The sequence below is a fragment of the Sycon ciliatum genome, chromosome 1 (genome assembly GCF_964019385.1).
Source record: "Sycon ciliatum chromosome 1, ocSycCili1.1, whole genome shotgun sequence".
Taxonomy (NCBI): Eukaryota; Metazoa; Porifera; class Calcarea; order Leucosolenida; family Sycettidae; genus Sycon; species Sycon ciliatum.
Window position 1 is genome coordinate 25,123,897 of NC_088643.1, and position 15,083 is coordinate 25,138,979.

General features: G+C 48.9%; 1 protein-coding gene across 2 annotated transcripts in view; it reads left to right on the forward strand.

The window, feature by feature from the left end:
- LOC135819768 (mucin-3B-like) overlaps window positions 1-15,083 on the forward strand; it is an 83,634-nt gene that overhangs the window by 26,910 nt on the left and 41,641 nt on the right. For both annotated transcript variants that reach the window (XM_065333043.1, XM_065333036.1), the window contains exons 16-28: window positions 1,370-2,260; window positions 2,751-2,927; window positions 4,575-5,156; window positions 5,457-5,618; window positions 5,842-6,522; window positions 7,195-7,359; window positions 8,260-8,913; window positions 9,767-9,940; window positions 10,101-10,760; window positions 11,103-11,282; window positions 11,583-12,329; window positions 12,613-12,789; window positions 13,173-13,850. In XM_065333043.1, coding sequence (XP_065189115.1) covers window positions 1,370-2,260; window positions 2,751-2,927; window positions 4,575-5,156; window positions 5,457-5,618; window positions 5,842-6,522; window positions 7,195-7,359; window positions 8,260-8,913; window positions 9,767-9,940; window positions 10,101-10,760; window positions 11,103-11,282; window positions 11,583-12,329; window positions 12,613-12,789; window positions 13,173-13,850 — 5,928 coding nt within the window. The remainder of the gene's footprint in view (window positions 1-1,369; window positions 2,261-2,750; window positions 2,928-4,574; window positions 5,157-5,456; window positions 5,619-5,841; window positions 6,523-7,194; window positions 7,360-8,259; window positions 8,914-9,766; window positions 9,941-10,100; window positions 10,761-11,102; window positions 11,283-11,582; window positions 12,330-12,612; window positions 12,790-13,172; window positions 13,851-15,083) is intronic.

Here is a 15,083-nt window from a genome sequence, read left to right on the forward strand (position 1 = left end):
TCTCTTTGCTGATATCAAGCACCGAAGCTTGCGCTATGCCATTCTTTTGTCAATAGTGATCCTACACATGAGGCCGAACAGCGCTGCATGTTTGAGTTGCTGTATGAGCATGCCATTGGAAATCACTCTAAATTCTCGGCCCGAGTACCATCATTGGGATCACTAGAACTTGTAGGAGTACATGCAAAACAAGGTATCGGTAGCTGCAATGAGTCTATGTGTTCAGCGGGGAAAATACCTAAGCATGCTGTCAATTGCAGGAAGTGGGCCTAACTGGCTCTGCCGCCAGCCATGGATTGATTACAGGGTTCTAGCCAAGGGGAGGGGGGGGGGCATAGCGCTCCTCTACTCTAGAAGCGCACCACCCTACTCATTTTTCATTTTTTCGATTTTTCAGTTCACACAGCGAAAATAATAATTTTTCACTCACAAAGCGACTGTTCAGTACATGGGGTAGTGGTCTACCAGAGCAATCACACTCACCACCGTGGTGGTTTTCCAGAAATGAGTAGAAGCAAAAAACCACACTCGCAGCCACATAATAGATAAATAGCCGAAAAACATCTAAATCCATCAAAGAACCGCCAGCAAGCGGGAGAAAAGGCCGTGAAATCAAGTGAAACAGCATGGCCAGTGGTGAGCATGGGTGACTGGGCAGCAGGGGAGCGCCTGAAAAACAATGGCTTCCTACATTCCTAGCCGCGACCGCTCAACCGGGCTAGAGGAAAAACACGCCTTTCGGCCAAAAAACCTTTCTATTTCGTTAATTCCTGCCCCGCTGCCAGTCAGACCCAAGAATAGAGATAGCAAGAAATGGTATGTAATAACCGGTGTATGTCATAATCATAAGCCACACACATAGGCATAGATTGTCAAGAAGAACAGCGGACGACTCCCATGAAACCAGGGTGGGTGGGCGGGCAACTTCAACTACCACGAGGAAAAACAAAGACCGCGATGGCAGGTTCAACGGAGTTGCGCAGAACAAGAGCAAATGCACGAAAATATTTGTGAGTGAAAAATACGTTTTTTGTACTCTTTCGCTACGCTCAGCCGTGAAAAAACAAAACAATAATAATAAAGTTAGCCGGATTCGCAGCCGCATCACCTGACGTGTAGAGGAACACATCAAATCGATCGTTCCGGACGCTCTGTGCTTTGTGACAAGGCAATAATGGAACATAGAGAAGATGGGTGAACTGTTTTGTTTCCCTTACTCCCCCCCCCCCCCTACATTATATTCCTGGCTAGAACCTTGGATTATATGATCTGAGCTGTACTTTGCAATTTAGACCGTATATGTTTCATGTTGCGCATTTCCATACACAAAGGGTGCGGTAATGCACTGTCCTTATCTTCCTGACTGCAGCAACATCACCGATACAAGTCAACCTGTCGCAGGATGCAGTCAATGAGAAGGAGAATGTCACCATTATCTGTACAGTTGGTGACAGTCGGGCAGTGGGTCACATCTGGATAGTCTTCAACAACATCGTGCAGGCGAACTTCTTGCAAACCCACAGCTGCAGTGGTGGATTCCAGCAAAACACCACAGCTATCTGGCTAACAGTGGAGGATCTGAAGCGTGCAGACAGCGGTCGGTATGGTTGCTTGGTGAGCTGGTCGGGAATAAATACAAACACCTCGACACCGAGCGTGGAGCTGCTGGTACGGCCACTGGGACCCATTCCGGTTGATTTCTTCATGGTCATTGATGATAACAGTGCTGTGGTGACGGACAATGATTTCCTGTACACGCAGTACTTACTTACACACCTAGTGCAGCAACTTAAGCCACCCATTGAAGACCCTGAGGCAGGAAGCCGTGCTGCTTTAGCACGTTGTGGTAGCACAGTGCAGGTTGAGTACCGGTTGGACACCCACTCCACACTCTACATGACACAGGTGGGCATTGGCAACATGGTGCGTCGAAAAGGACAGACCGCGTGCAACATGTCCGCTGTGCTGGAGCTGGCACGACTGGACATATTCTCAGCATCGCTTTCTAGTCGCATGGTGGTACTGCTGATTTCCACGGGCTTCTTCAGGACTGGTGAGACGCACGAGATGCGCACAAAGCTTGCCCTGCAGTTGACACGAATGGGAGCGGAGGTTTATGCCATTGATTCGGGTACATATGATGTGCCTTCTCCGTTACTGGATATCGTCAGCATTCCCAGTGCTAGCTACTACCTAATCTCCAATGGCTATGGTCAGCTATTGGCTCTGGCACGAGTATGTGAGAGAACTCTCAACCGAGGTAAGATGCTTTTTGTTTGACGTTGGCGAGCAAGCATTACAGAACGTAGCTAACCCGCTGCGTTGTGATGATCCTGTCTGCTTCATTTGACTGCTCATGACACAAGAACTCTGTCTTTCAGTCTCATTCTCCCCTGTTTTGTTGACCGGTGCACTGTTGCCTACAGGGATCTAGTTAAGTGATTGATTGGCTGTGCTTGCGGCGACGCATGCGTTTCATTTTGAATAACTCCGGAACTGAAAATTGAGAACAAAGTCTTGGAAAATAGTGCATGCCGTAATGGTAGATGTATAATACATAAGTTTGCATCCTGTACACAGATAATAGGAGAGTGTGCACATAAACTGTACACAGATAATAGGAGAGTGTGCACATAAACTGTACACAGATAATAGGAGAGTGTGCACATAAACTGAAAGCAGCTGTAGGCTTTAGATAGCTTGAGTACTCTGCTGCTGGTGCTGCTGTTGCTGGTCTTTGCCAATGTCAGAATCACCCTGGTTGCCTTGGAGTGACTGGTCGTTCTGTACTGCTACGTGCGGCGGTGGCAAACGACTGAGAATGAGAGCGTGCAGCTCAGCCCAGATGCCAGAACTCTGCAGTGGTCCTTCCATCGAGTCAGAAGCATGCGCAACAGATGCTTGCCCAGTGAAGCTGTCATCCTCGGGTAAGATTACCCTTAGCCCGTCCAGCCTGAATACGCTCATTGTGCATGAAGTTCTGACTGATGACCATGGCTCATCACTCACAGCTGTGCGTAGTGTGCACGTCGGTGTCTACTAATGTTACCATAATTTTAACCAGTCCAGCAATGGGTCTTGAAAGTGCCACGTCACAGCCAGCCCAGATTCATGACAACGATGACTTTTGGATCCACATGGATCCAGTTTTTGTATGGGTCCATGCAGGTTTGGGTGGTTTTCCTTCACAGCATAGTGACCAGAGAGTAGTAAAATCTACTACTCCATGATAGTGAGTTAGTGACACATCTGCCGGTAGTATCTAGCCTAGGCCCTCCCGGTTGGGGACCCACTCCGGTAAAGAAGAAATCACACCTGCATGCAACACGAGGGGCCTACCCACCACACACTATATTTCGCTATGGTCATAGTGGACCCACTTCAACACCAAAGTCGCTATTTGTCATTATTTGTTGACTTCTGTTGTCATCACTTTCAAGCCCTATAAGATGATGTATTGCATGATGTAATGCATGGTGCAATGGTGTGCAATGTGCATGCAAGGCTTCCCAGTTCCCACATCCCACCTACCTGTAGTTTACATGTACAGTAAAAACCTGTAACTAACGACCACCCCTTGGTGCCAGCAAAAGCGGTCTTTAGTGGCAGGTGGTCTTTAGTTAGAGGTTTGCACTGCGCGACCATATATGGATCCCGTATATGATATGTATGTCAAAATGCAGCTAATACGATTCCCCAGGACTTGCGCAATGCCATTTTTATTTCAGATCAAACAACACTTGGAGAGAGAGAGAGACAGAGGGAGAAGGCTACTTTTTGCAGACATCAAATTCAGCTGCTACTTCTGAAACCAGGAATCAAACGTTCCCTGTAGAAGTTTCGTTTTATGCTGGGCTTCAAATTTGTTCATGTGATCAATCGTACCGACTGTCCTTGTTGTAACTTCTCGATTGCTTGAACGCGGTCCTTCAGCATCAGGACCTTGCGGTGCTGCTTGTTTCTGGATTCCTTGATGCCATCGTCGATTCGTCTGTATGACTGGGGTGTCAGAGCCGCTCTGTCTTTGTTTCTCCTCCGAGTAGTAACATCGATCAGAGAGCGCTTTCGATGCGCTCTCCAAGACGTTTCTTATCGTGTTTATTCTTGACAGAGCTTGAAATTTGGACAGGCGTAGTGCAGTCCACACCGATTCCACAGTCAAAATGACCTGTGTTCATTTGTTCAGCTGTAGTATCGAAAGAGTCCTTTCAGGACCATGGAAAATCAGCAAATTTTCAAGAAGGAGCTTCGAGCAACATTTGATTTCGTACATTGCGGTCGCTAGTTACGGGTCAATAATCGTCTTTGGGGCAAGAAAAGGCGGTCGCTGGTCGCGTTCAGCAGGTAGTCGCTAGTCACAGTGCATTTTGAATGTGAGACCGTCCGTGCCTGGCGAAGTGGTCGGTAGTACCGGTAGTCTTCAGTTACAGGTTTTACTGTACAAGTTACTTCATAGGATTTCAAGGGGCTGAACACATTACATTTTCCGTTTGATGATCGGTATCACGCTGTGCTGGCCTTGTGTGATGCGATTTCAAACCAAGTGTGCCTTGATTTCAATATCCAACATCCAGGTACAATCATTGCTCCAGTGGACATGGTACTGCTGTGGGACGTGACGTCGATCGAAAGCTCCTTTAGCACATCACAGATACAACTCTACATGCAGTATGTGATCACCAGGATCTACCCAAAGATTAGCGTTGGCGGCAGCAGGATCGCGTTGGTCGCCTGCGGCGGCAGCGCAGAGCTAGTGTTTGGCTTCTCCCAGTACTCTGAGCCACAGGGTCTGATCAATGCTATCAACGCGTATACACCGCCCAGTGTAACTGCATCGGTCACCAAGCTGAGCGCTGCATTGCAGCTTATCATCAACACCCTTTACAGCAACACTACTGCCATTCGACAGCGGTCTGTGCTACTACTCAGCCAGGGTCTGCCCTTGGACGATGAAGCTGCAGCCATTGCTGCGTGTATCACACTGCGCAAGAACAGAATCAGCATCCTGGGAATCGGCCTGCCGTGTCCGGGAAGTGATTTTGGCTACCTGTACTCCATGGTGAACCAGCCAGCGACGTCGTACACCAGTGTAGTGGAAACGTTTACTCAGCTAGAGAGGAAGGTAACCACTGTCACCAATGTCCTCAAGGATCAAGGTATGTCTCCATGACTGCAGGTATTCCGCAACCATATTGCACGGTGTAGAATTTTGTAGAGTTCAGTGTGGTCTAGAACTCCGTATGATACAACAATGCTTGCAAACTTTGAGTGGGATATGGATGACATCCAGCTATGGTGAATGGGCTAGCGCAAAAACAACAGTATGTACACCTTGCTTGCTTGCTTGTTGATTACGCACCTTTCCAACAGTGCCGCGCTGCAATGTGCATGAGTATGCTGCCTTCACACGTTGTTGTTGTTGTTGTTGTTGTTGCTGCTGCTGCTGCTGCCTGCAGTTGTGGGTTGGCTGCCCTGGAGCAAGTGGTCATCATGTTCACTAACCTGTGGCACTGGACAGAGATGGAGATGGAGAGTGTGTAAAGATAACACCACAGAGATGTGCCTTGGCAGCAACTCCGGCTCAAGCAGCTGCTACATGGCCACTTGTCCAACTCCACGTAAGTCAATGTGTTTCGTAGTACGGAGCCTAGAACGTGCAAAGCGTTCTGGGCAGTACTGGTCAATGCTGGTGTGCAAGTATGCGTGTGTGTTTGCATGCGTGTGCGTTTGCATGCATGTGCGTTTGCATGTGATTTGATGCACAGTGATCAAGGGTCAATCATGCAATTGCAGGTGCTAGTTCTGTTTTGTCGTGATCTGCTTGTGTACCCATCGGAACAGCTCCACCGCCAAGGCCAGTACGCCTGTACATCATGATTAGCTGCTGGATGATGCGTACCTCTGTTGGCCTGTACCGCATCAAATACATGGTGCGTCAACTGATCACATCATTGCAAGGCACTGCCGGGCAGGTCGGATGTCAAATCTACATATTGGAATATGGGACACGGGTCAGGTATGTCCTCAATGTAGCCCATCACCACAACTGGACGCTCAGCAGTGCTCTGGATGCGGTGGAGAGCCTCTCCTTCACCGACATGGGCTACGGAAATGTCACGCTGGCACTGCAGACAGCGCAGCAGGAGCTGCTGGGAAACTTCAGCGCCGATCAAGCTTCGACTGGTGCCAGCGGCTCGCCAATGTTTGTGTTCCTCGCCAGTGACACCACCGACACTATAAACCAAGCATCATTGCAGTATTCCAGTATGCTCAAGTATGCCGGAGCCACCATTTTGACAATGTCTGACCAGGCCTCGGTGTCCACGACTGGCAGCTACAATAGTTTAATTGCCAGCATAGGCAGCAGTCCTTCGTCGCAGTATGCCATCAAAACACAAACCAGCACAAGCAGCACAAGCAGCACAAGTACAACTACGAGTACATCTACGTTGTCGGTGCAAAGCCAGTTGGAGCTGGAGAGTACGTGTAGTCTCCTACAGCAAGAGGTCCATATGTCACAAGGTAACGACACTGTTTTCAGTATGAGAAGTGGGTTGCTGATCGGTTAGGTAGTTTGCTAATTATTGTAAGTTGGTTGCTGGTCACACTGGGCAGGCATTGCTGAGTATTGATACACAATAAGTGTTTAACTAGTCGCACAATCTGAGTCCAGTGCAATTTGTATACAGAACTGTCCGTGCAGGACAAGGTGGCTGAAGTCGGGCGGCCGCTTAAACCAGAGGTCCTGGTTTACTGTACTGAGGAATAAGTGTATCCTTCACTGGACCACTGAGCTCATTGATGTGGTGGTCATGGTTAAGGCAGGGTGTATGTGTGTGTGGGGGGGGGGGGTATTCCAGGAAGATGGTACTTGTGCTGCTTTGCTCATAAAAGTTGTCACGAGAGAAGAGGTCCACATTTTAAACATTAGCTGTACCTACTGGACGTCTGTAGAAGAAGAATATGGTCTGTGTGATCTTAACCAGTGCCAAACAATAATAGAAACACAAACCACACCGAGTAAGAATGGCTTACCGCATTTGAAATCTCTCCGTGCACCATTCCAGAATGATGTGCTGATGTGTAAGTGCATGATTGAGCAAGGTTTTGCATGTGTTTCTGTCTGTCCATCTGTCTGTTCGTCCGTCCGTCCGCCCGTCTGTCTGGACACCCACCATTCATACGTCCTGACAGTTGTTGGTTGGGGCAACTGGGGTGAGTGGCAACCGTGCTCACTGCCCTGCGGTGATGCCGGCACACAGTGGAGAAGTCGCCATTGCCCCAGCTCTAACACCACCGGAAGCTGCACGGGAACAAGCACAGAACGCAGGAGCTGCAACAATTTCACATGCGATACGTGTAAGTTTCTAATACTGAGCCTCCAGGTTGCCGTTTCAAAGGAATGCATGGCGACATGAATTAAGCCAATGTTTCCAACGGAAGTCAGGGCGGATAGTTATCATGGTCTCTTGTAGTTTATGCCTCCAGAGAGTTATGTCCATACTTAATGTAAGGCCATGATGTACGTGTGCGGTAAGAATTCCTCTTCGGAGACTTGGGCATCTTGAGAATCGTCTTGCAGGGCTGGCAAGTAGTACGATCTTTGCACAAACCTCCATGATCCCTTCATTTACAGCAGGGGTGTCGGACACGGTACGGTCACTACGGTATTGACCGTACCACCTTTTGGCCCAGGTACCCGTGAATAAATAAAATACACTGATTTGGGTTCAAAATTTCCGAAATTTTCGACTCCGCCACCCCTCACCCACAAGTAAATTGCACTTCAGGTGGCTGATCATACCATACTAAAATACCTTCCGACACCCCTGTACAACAACTCAATACCCTATGCACTTTTGACATCCCCGGACACTGCCAACAAGTATGATATAAAACCAGTCTTCCAGCGGTCTAACCATGTTTTATCAACCCTTACTACCACGAGCAGAAATTGCGATTGACATATATCTAGCTGAACTTGATATCTGGAGACACGGGAAGCGCACACACACCTGTGAGTTTCTGCGTGTAGAGGGTAGGTTTGGGCCTTGAACAGCTGCCGGGGATCATAAAGGTATGAAATCGGTTGCCTCAATATTGAATGAAAATCAAAGTACACACACCCAAAATACACAGTGCTAGTATGCACCGCATATCTCCTGATTGGATAGTAACATGCTGAGTCAAAACAAATCATTCAAGTCAAACAATAATTGAACTAGAGTTTCTTTGCTTCTTGAACTGCTCGATGCCCAGCTTCGACTGATGGCAGTGAACCACTGACCGTTCAACTGGCTGTGGACATCACAACAATCAGCACTCAATACACGTACTACCAGTTCACCGTGTTTGTGAAGAGGTTCATCAGCAGCATGCAGCCGCCGATTAGCGCCGTGGGAAGTCGACTGGTGCTGCTGTTCTACAGCTCCTATGCCTACTGGGTGTACGATACGGCCACTCTGCAGTTTCCATCCGTGGCAACGGCACTGGCTGCTGTTGACCTGCTCTCCGCTCCCAATGCTAGCACTGTGGCAACATCGTACAGTAACCTCACTGCCATGCTAGAAACCGTTTTGATGAAGAACACATCTGCGGCTACTGGAGCAACAGCAAGCTCCCAGCCTGCTGGTCAACAGTCGTTGATGATCATGTGTGGCGCTTCATCTGGGCTCACAAGAGAAGACGTGTCTCTAGCCAATGCACTGAAAAATGAATCTGTGGGAATAAGCACACTGCAAGTGGGCCCAACAGCTGGACAACAAGAACAAACTGGGAGCAGCACCGAGGAAGAAGAAGAAGACCTGGGATTCAGTATTGTCAGTGAACCATCTTCCACTCACAACTACATCGTACAGGACTCTGCAGAGTTGACTTCATTGGCGGCAGTCATCAGCCAACAGGCTCAGCAAGGTAAGGGAAAACAGGAGTGAGCGTTCATGTGTGCAATCCCCTGGCCTGGCATACTAGAGTCATATCTTGTGACTGTAGTTATGTGGAAACATGTTCTCGATCATGGCGGAGTATTCTGTGTCGGGTAGAATTGTCCACATGACAAAACCTGTAACCAACATGAAAACATTTTCGTAGTCGACTCTGTGCACTAGTATGTGTACGCATGCGTGTGTGGGTATGTGTACGCATGCGTGTGTGGGTATGTGTACGCATGCGTGTGTGGGTATGTGTGTGCGCATGCGTGTGTGGGTATGTGTGTACGCATGCGTGTGTGGGTATGTGTACGCATGCGTGTGTGGGTATGTGTGTACGCATGCGTGTGTGGGTATGTGTACGCATGCGTGTGTGGGTATGTGTGTACGCATGCGTGGGTATGTGTACGCATGCGTGTGTGGGTATGTGTGTACGCATGCGTGTGTGGGTATGTGTACGCATGCGTGTGTGGGTATGTGTACGCATGCGTGTGTGGGTATGTGTACGCATGCGTGTGTGGGTATGTGTACGCATGCGTGTGTGGGTATGTGTACGCATGTGCTTACGTGTATCTGTAAGTAGAAGTACAAGTATGTGTACGTGTGTGTGTGTGTGCATGTGTGTGTGTGTGTGTGTGTGTGTGTGTGTGTGTGTGTGTGTGCGTGTGTGTGTGCGTGTGTGTGTGTGTGTGTGTGTGTGTGTGTGTGTGGCTTTCTATGTGTCTGTCTGTATGTCTGTCTGTCTGTGTGTATGTGTGCATGTGTGCATTTCCACAAACTCGCATGTGCATGTGTGTATATGGGTGTTTGTGTGTGTCCTTGTTTCTCTCTTTTTCTAGATGCGAAAACCACCAGTTGGTCAGAATGGTCACCGTGTTCAGCAACATGTGGCGAGGGATCGCAGTGGCGCCAACTACGATGCAGACATGCTGGGTCCTTTTCAGCCTGTGAAAGCCCAGAGCTGGAGAATAAAATGTGCAGCTCGGGTGTGACCTGTCCAGCGCCTAAACCAAGTAAGGGCAAGCTAATTTTTACTCGCGTTCCTAGAATATACACGCAAACCCTGCTCAAACCCTGCTCAAGATAATCGGATCAATGTACATTTGAATACCTCTTTGTCATAGTATCACTATTGTTGTTTCGTTTCCTTTGTTTCTAATTCCACTTTTCCAGCATATCTGCCCTCAAGACTTGTCGTTCTTGTTCCTGGTAGCAACATCTCTGATGACTTTGAGTCGACCAAGACATTCATCAAGTCCATGATTCAGCAGCAAGACCCACCAGTGGGTGTCAACGGCAGTGAAACAATTGTGCTAGCTTACGGTACAGAGCACGTCACTATCCTGTATAACTCCACAGTGCACAGCCATCCCAGTGTGGGTACTGCCATGGCTGACATCTCAGTATTCGATCACAGCTCCGTTGAGGTCGTGGAGAATGGAGTGGGCATTGCGGCGTGTTTCCAATACCTTCAAAGTAACCTTCAGCTGAGCCAGACGGCCAAAGTTAGCACTGGAACACCACTAAGTACTGGCGTGCAAAACAACCTTGTCCTAGTTGCCAGCTCTGTTACTCAAGTCTCGGAAAGTGCTGAACAACAGGCCATGCAAATGGCTGCAGCAAGCCTAAAGACAGCCGGAATGACGCTGGCAGTCGTTGCCGTAGAGAGTGAAAATGCGGCTTCCAGTGCTGCAGTGCAAGAGCAGGAAAGTGCGGGTGTATCACAGCTCCTGAGCTTGGCAAGTCAGCCGCAAGAGACGTACGCCTTCTCCTGTAGCGGCTTGCGGAGGACGATTGGTCTGACTGCTCAAGTGTCAACAAGTATTCGCTCAGGTACGTAACCGCCACTCAGCAGTGCAGACTGGTGTACGCTGAGTGATCGCACAAAGTCTGCATGTCCAGCATATCAAGTGGATATAAGTTCCCGGCAAATCAAGTAACATGCAGTGCTACATGCAGTGCTACAATATGCAATGCAAATGGTGTCATGATGCTAACATCCCATCAGTAGTGAGATGTGGGAGGCGGGTGATGCTGGGAAGTTTGAATTGTAAAATTCGAATCTAGAGTAGGGTTGGAATGGAATTCTTAAGCATTACCATTCTCAAGGTGGTATGGAATGTGTGTATGTGCAGCAATGTGTGATGCTACCTGTCTCTGTGTGCCTGTGTGTAGAGTATGGCTGGGCTGCATGGCAGGAGTGGTCAGCTTGCTCGTCCTCGTGCAGTGGTCACCGCTGGCGTGTGCGTCAGTGCTACTCCGACACTGCGAGCAGCAGCAGCTGTGCTGGTGATAGTGTGCAGGAGGAATCGTGCTACACAGCCAGCAGTGCGAGCGCTTGTCAGACTACTGCCGGTAAGATGAATGGCAATGTTGAAATCCACTGTGAGCGTGAATGCTAGGTCAGTGTTCTGCTATGCTGGTCAGTCCACATCTCCATGAATACAGCAGTGCCATGCTGAATGCTGCACAGTCCAATGTCTGTAGTCCTAGGCATGTGCTGTGCTGCCTGAGGTTGAATGTCACTGGCCAGTAGTGTGCTGCCTATCATTATGCTAGCATTCTTGTCTTGGTGGTGTTGACTACATGCATGGCAAACACGGTAGAGTATACTGTATTGACCCTTGTCTATCTGTCTGGTGCTCGTTTGCTCAGTGACGTATCGACGTGTGAGGCTGGTGTTCATTATCAACGTACGCATCCTGTGGTACTTCAGTTATGCGCAGCGCGTGCGTCAGTTTATTTCCGACTCCATCACGAGTGCTGTGCAACAGCAAACCGACTTCTCTGCTTGCACAGTGGTGGTAGCCCTGTATGGTGACAGTGTAGAAACGGTCGTGGATACCCGACACATCCAGCAGCAGCAGCAACATCAGCAACAGCAGCAACATTCCCTCGGCCTGCAACAGGTACTTCAACTTGTCCAGACCAATGTCAGTTACAGGGACCTGGGCACTGGGAATCTGAATGGAGCCTTGTCGTACGCTGAAGCAGTACAGATTTCAACTGATGCGAGCACCGTGACAAGCAGCGCTACCGTCACAAGCACCACCGAGACGTCATTCAGTAGCTCGTCGCTTGTTATCATGACTCCGCCTGAGGAGACCGAAATTACTGGCCAGGCTTTACTGATCGCTGAGCAGATCAAACTCAACGGAACCGGCATATACCCTGTAGTCCTGCCTGTAAGTACTGACAGTAGAAGCAGCCGCAATGATAGCACCAGCAATGATAGCACCAGCAGCAGCACCACCACCACCAGTAGTAGCACTACTGCAGTCAGTCTGCAAGGCCTCCGTGCCATTGCAACCGAGCCGGTGGAAGCTAACCTGTTCGTGTGCTCCGGTTATACGGACCTCGTGGGTGTGACGGACACACTCAAGCTGCAGATCAAGAAATCTGGTAAGAAACCACTGTATGCATGTATTTGTATTTTATGGATTCTCCACAGGCCTTAGCCTAAATCAAGGGAGTCTCCGTCTGTGCTGGGGACGCTGGGATGTTTAGTGTGTGTATGCATCAGTGCATGGCATGGCATGCACATTGTCTGACTGCAACACACTGGCTCAATCTTCATACAAGGACACAGCACTAGATGATGAGTGTTTGCGTAAAACAGTTGTGATAGCCTACTGAAGGAATCCAATGATATCGAATTTTCTTGCGCTCTCTCGCTTTGTTGCAGAAATCTCTTCGAATTGGACTGAATGGTCATCCTGGTCTACCTGCTCTGCTGCAACATGTGGTATTGGTACCCGCTGGCGTACACGTAGATGCAAGATGTCGCCAGAACTGTGCAGTGGCAATACAACAGATGTGGCGGAGTGCTCGCAAAGGCCTTGCACCGAAGAGGATGAGATAGGTAGGAAGGGGTGGCATGTCAAACAAATATTCAAAAGCTGCTTTCACACTGAGAAGGCTCCGCAAGAGAAGCCAAAGCGGCCACTGTCAGGAAGGCAGAGCGTGGGAACGAGAACAGCTTTCGTATTCATCTGAAATGGAATCATGCGTAACTAAAAAATGTACTCCTTCATCTTGTACTTACTAACTTTAGGGATTTGTTGTTTGTCTTTACTTGGGAGCATGTGGTATATGCGGATCAACTGGCTCACTGCATTTTCCTTTGATGCTGTTTAAAAAATGAGAGGCAGTTGCTGCGTTCACTTGAAATGACCTAATAGAACTGACTGTCTGGTATACTGTCTCTCCCTTGTACTCTTGTGTTGCCTGTGTATGTGACTACAGTCATACCTGGTACTACGTACCAATCCAATCTTGTATTCTTGCTGGACTCGTCCTCTAACACCAGCAACGAGACGTTCAGGGATTCCGTCCGATTCGTGCAGAAGGTCCTAGCCAACCAACCCGTGTCGGTGGAACAGGGCAGCTACGTCTCGGTCATGCTATGCGGGCAAACAACTACACAAGCCATATCAGCTACAGCGGCCGCTCAATATTCTTATTCCAGAAATTACACTTCGACATCGTCATCGTCGTCGTCGTCGTCGTCATCAGTAAGTGCAGTACTGACAACACAGGCAGTCCTGGCTGAGCTAGAGCAGCTCGTGTATGTAGACATGGGTCCACTTAACATCAACTTGGCATTACAAGCAGCTGCCGAGGTGGTGAGCAATGCCACGAGAGCGACAGTGAACGCTAGTGATGTACACAGCCTGCCCATCACCTCTGAGCTCCTTACTGTACTGACAAGTCCAATCGAGATCGATGCCAACGTTGTGACAAGTGCTGCCATGGTTCAGCAACTTGGGATCAATATGTATGCTGTCAGCACGGAAGCTGATACGTCTCCTGCCACTCTTGCTGCCATCTCCAGTCAGCCAGTGTCCTCACACTCGTATATCTGCAACGGATCTGGGCAGCTATCGTCAGTTGCTGCCACCATCGACACGGTGATAACTCCAGGTAAGTGGATCCGCTTCTTGACATATTATGCATGTTATGTTTTCATTCTGGCTTTCTGATAATGGGTTCTCTACACGAATGGCATGTTTCTGCTACAGCAGGGTGGTTCTTCAAGTTGTTGACTCAGTGCTCTTTGTGATTTTCACATTTCACAGGGCTCTAGTAAGGCACGAAGATTAAATATGTGTGTGTGTACGTGTGTTTGTATGTGTGTGTGTGTGTGTGTGTGTGTGTGTGTGTGTGTGTGTGTGTGTGTGCGTGTGTGTGTGTGTGTGTGTGTGTGTGTGTGTGTGTGTGTGTGTGTGTGTGTGTGTGTGTAACTGTGCTTGAAGGGGACGGTTGCACTTTTTGTAGCTCCGTTTTATCTGAGTTTTCAGTCGTTCCTCTTACTGGTCTTAGGCCACGGGGTGGCTCTGGGTCCACCAGAGTCGCCCCTAGCGTGTTTCTGAATTTGCTGGGGTGAGGGTTCCGCGACGTGGTCGCCAGGGCAGTGTCTTTTCTGTCACGACCGTTGTCGTCCTCGTCTCTCCATTCGCGGTGGTGTAGCTGACCCCCGAATGGTTTCAAACTGCGAAGCTCGGAGTACAGTGGTGGCAGAGACATGAGCTGTGAGTGGAGACGGTTGCTGGAGATGGATGGTGATGCAGGGAGAAGAGTTACGCTGCCTGACGACGAATGGGAAATTGTTTGATCCTGCAATTTCAGTTCGAGCGCAGTGGACTTCTAGACGATGTGTCCTCATGGCTGTTTTTCAACGCTTGGCCTATCGCTGATAACCCTGCGTGGAATGTTCTTCCAGTGGAGTCCAGGTGGGACTTCGGGTGCTCACACTCCATCACCTGGTTGATTATTTCGGAACTGCAATAATACAAGTTCAAATAATTATTTTCCTTTTTGTGCGTATCTCTTGTCATCTCTCTTTTCTATACGTCGCACACCAGATGTACTACTATCGCTGTCTTTCTCCTGCTATCTCTCTCTGCTTGCTGTTTTTGTTTTTGTTGCCACTGCCCCTCATCATACCCATGCTTGGGTGGAGGGCGGCGTGACCCGTTAGGGTAGCTGTCAATACAGTACAGTACAGTACAGTACAGTACAGTGTGTGTGTGTGTGTGTTTGTATGCATGCTTGTGTGTATGTGTGTGTATGTGTCTGTGTGTATGTGTCTGTGTGTATGTGTCTGTGTGTATGTGTCTGTGTGTATGTGTGTATCATTCCGCTTGCTCATGCCAT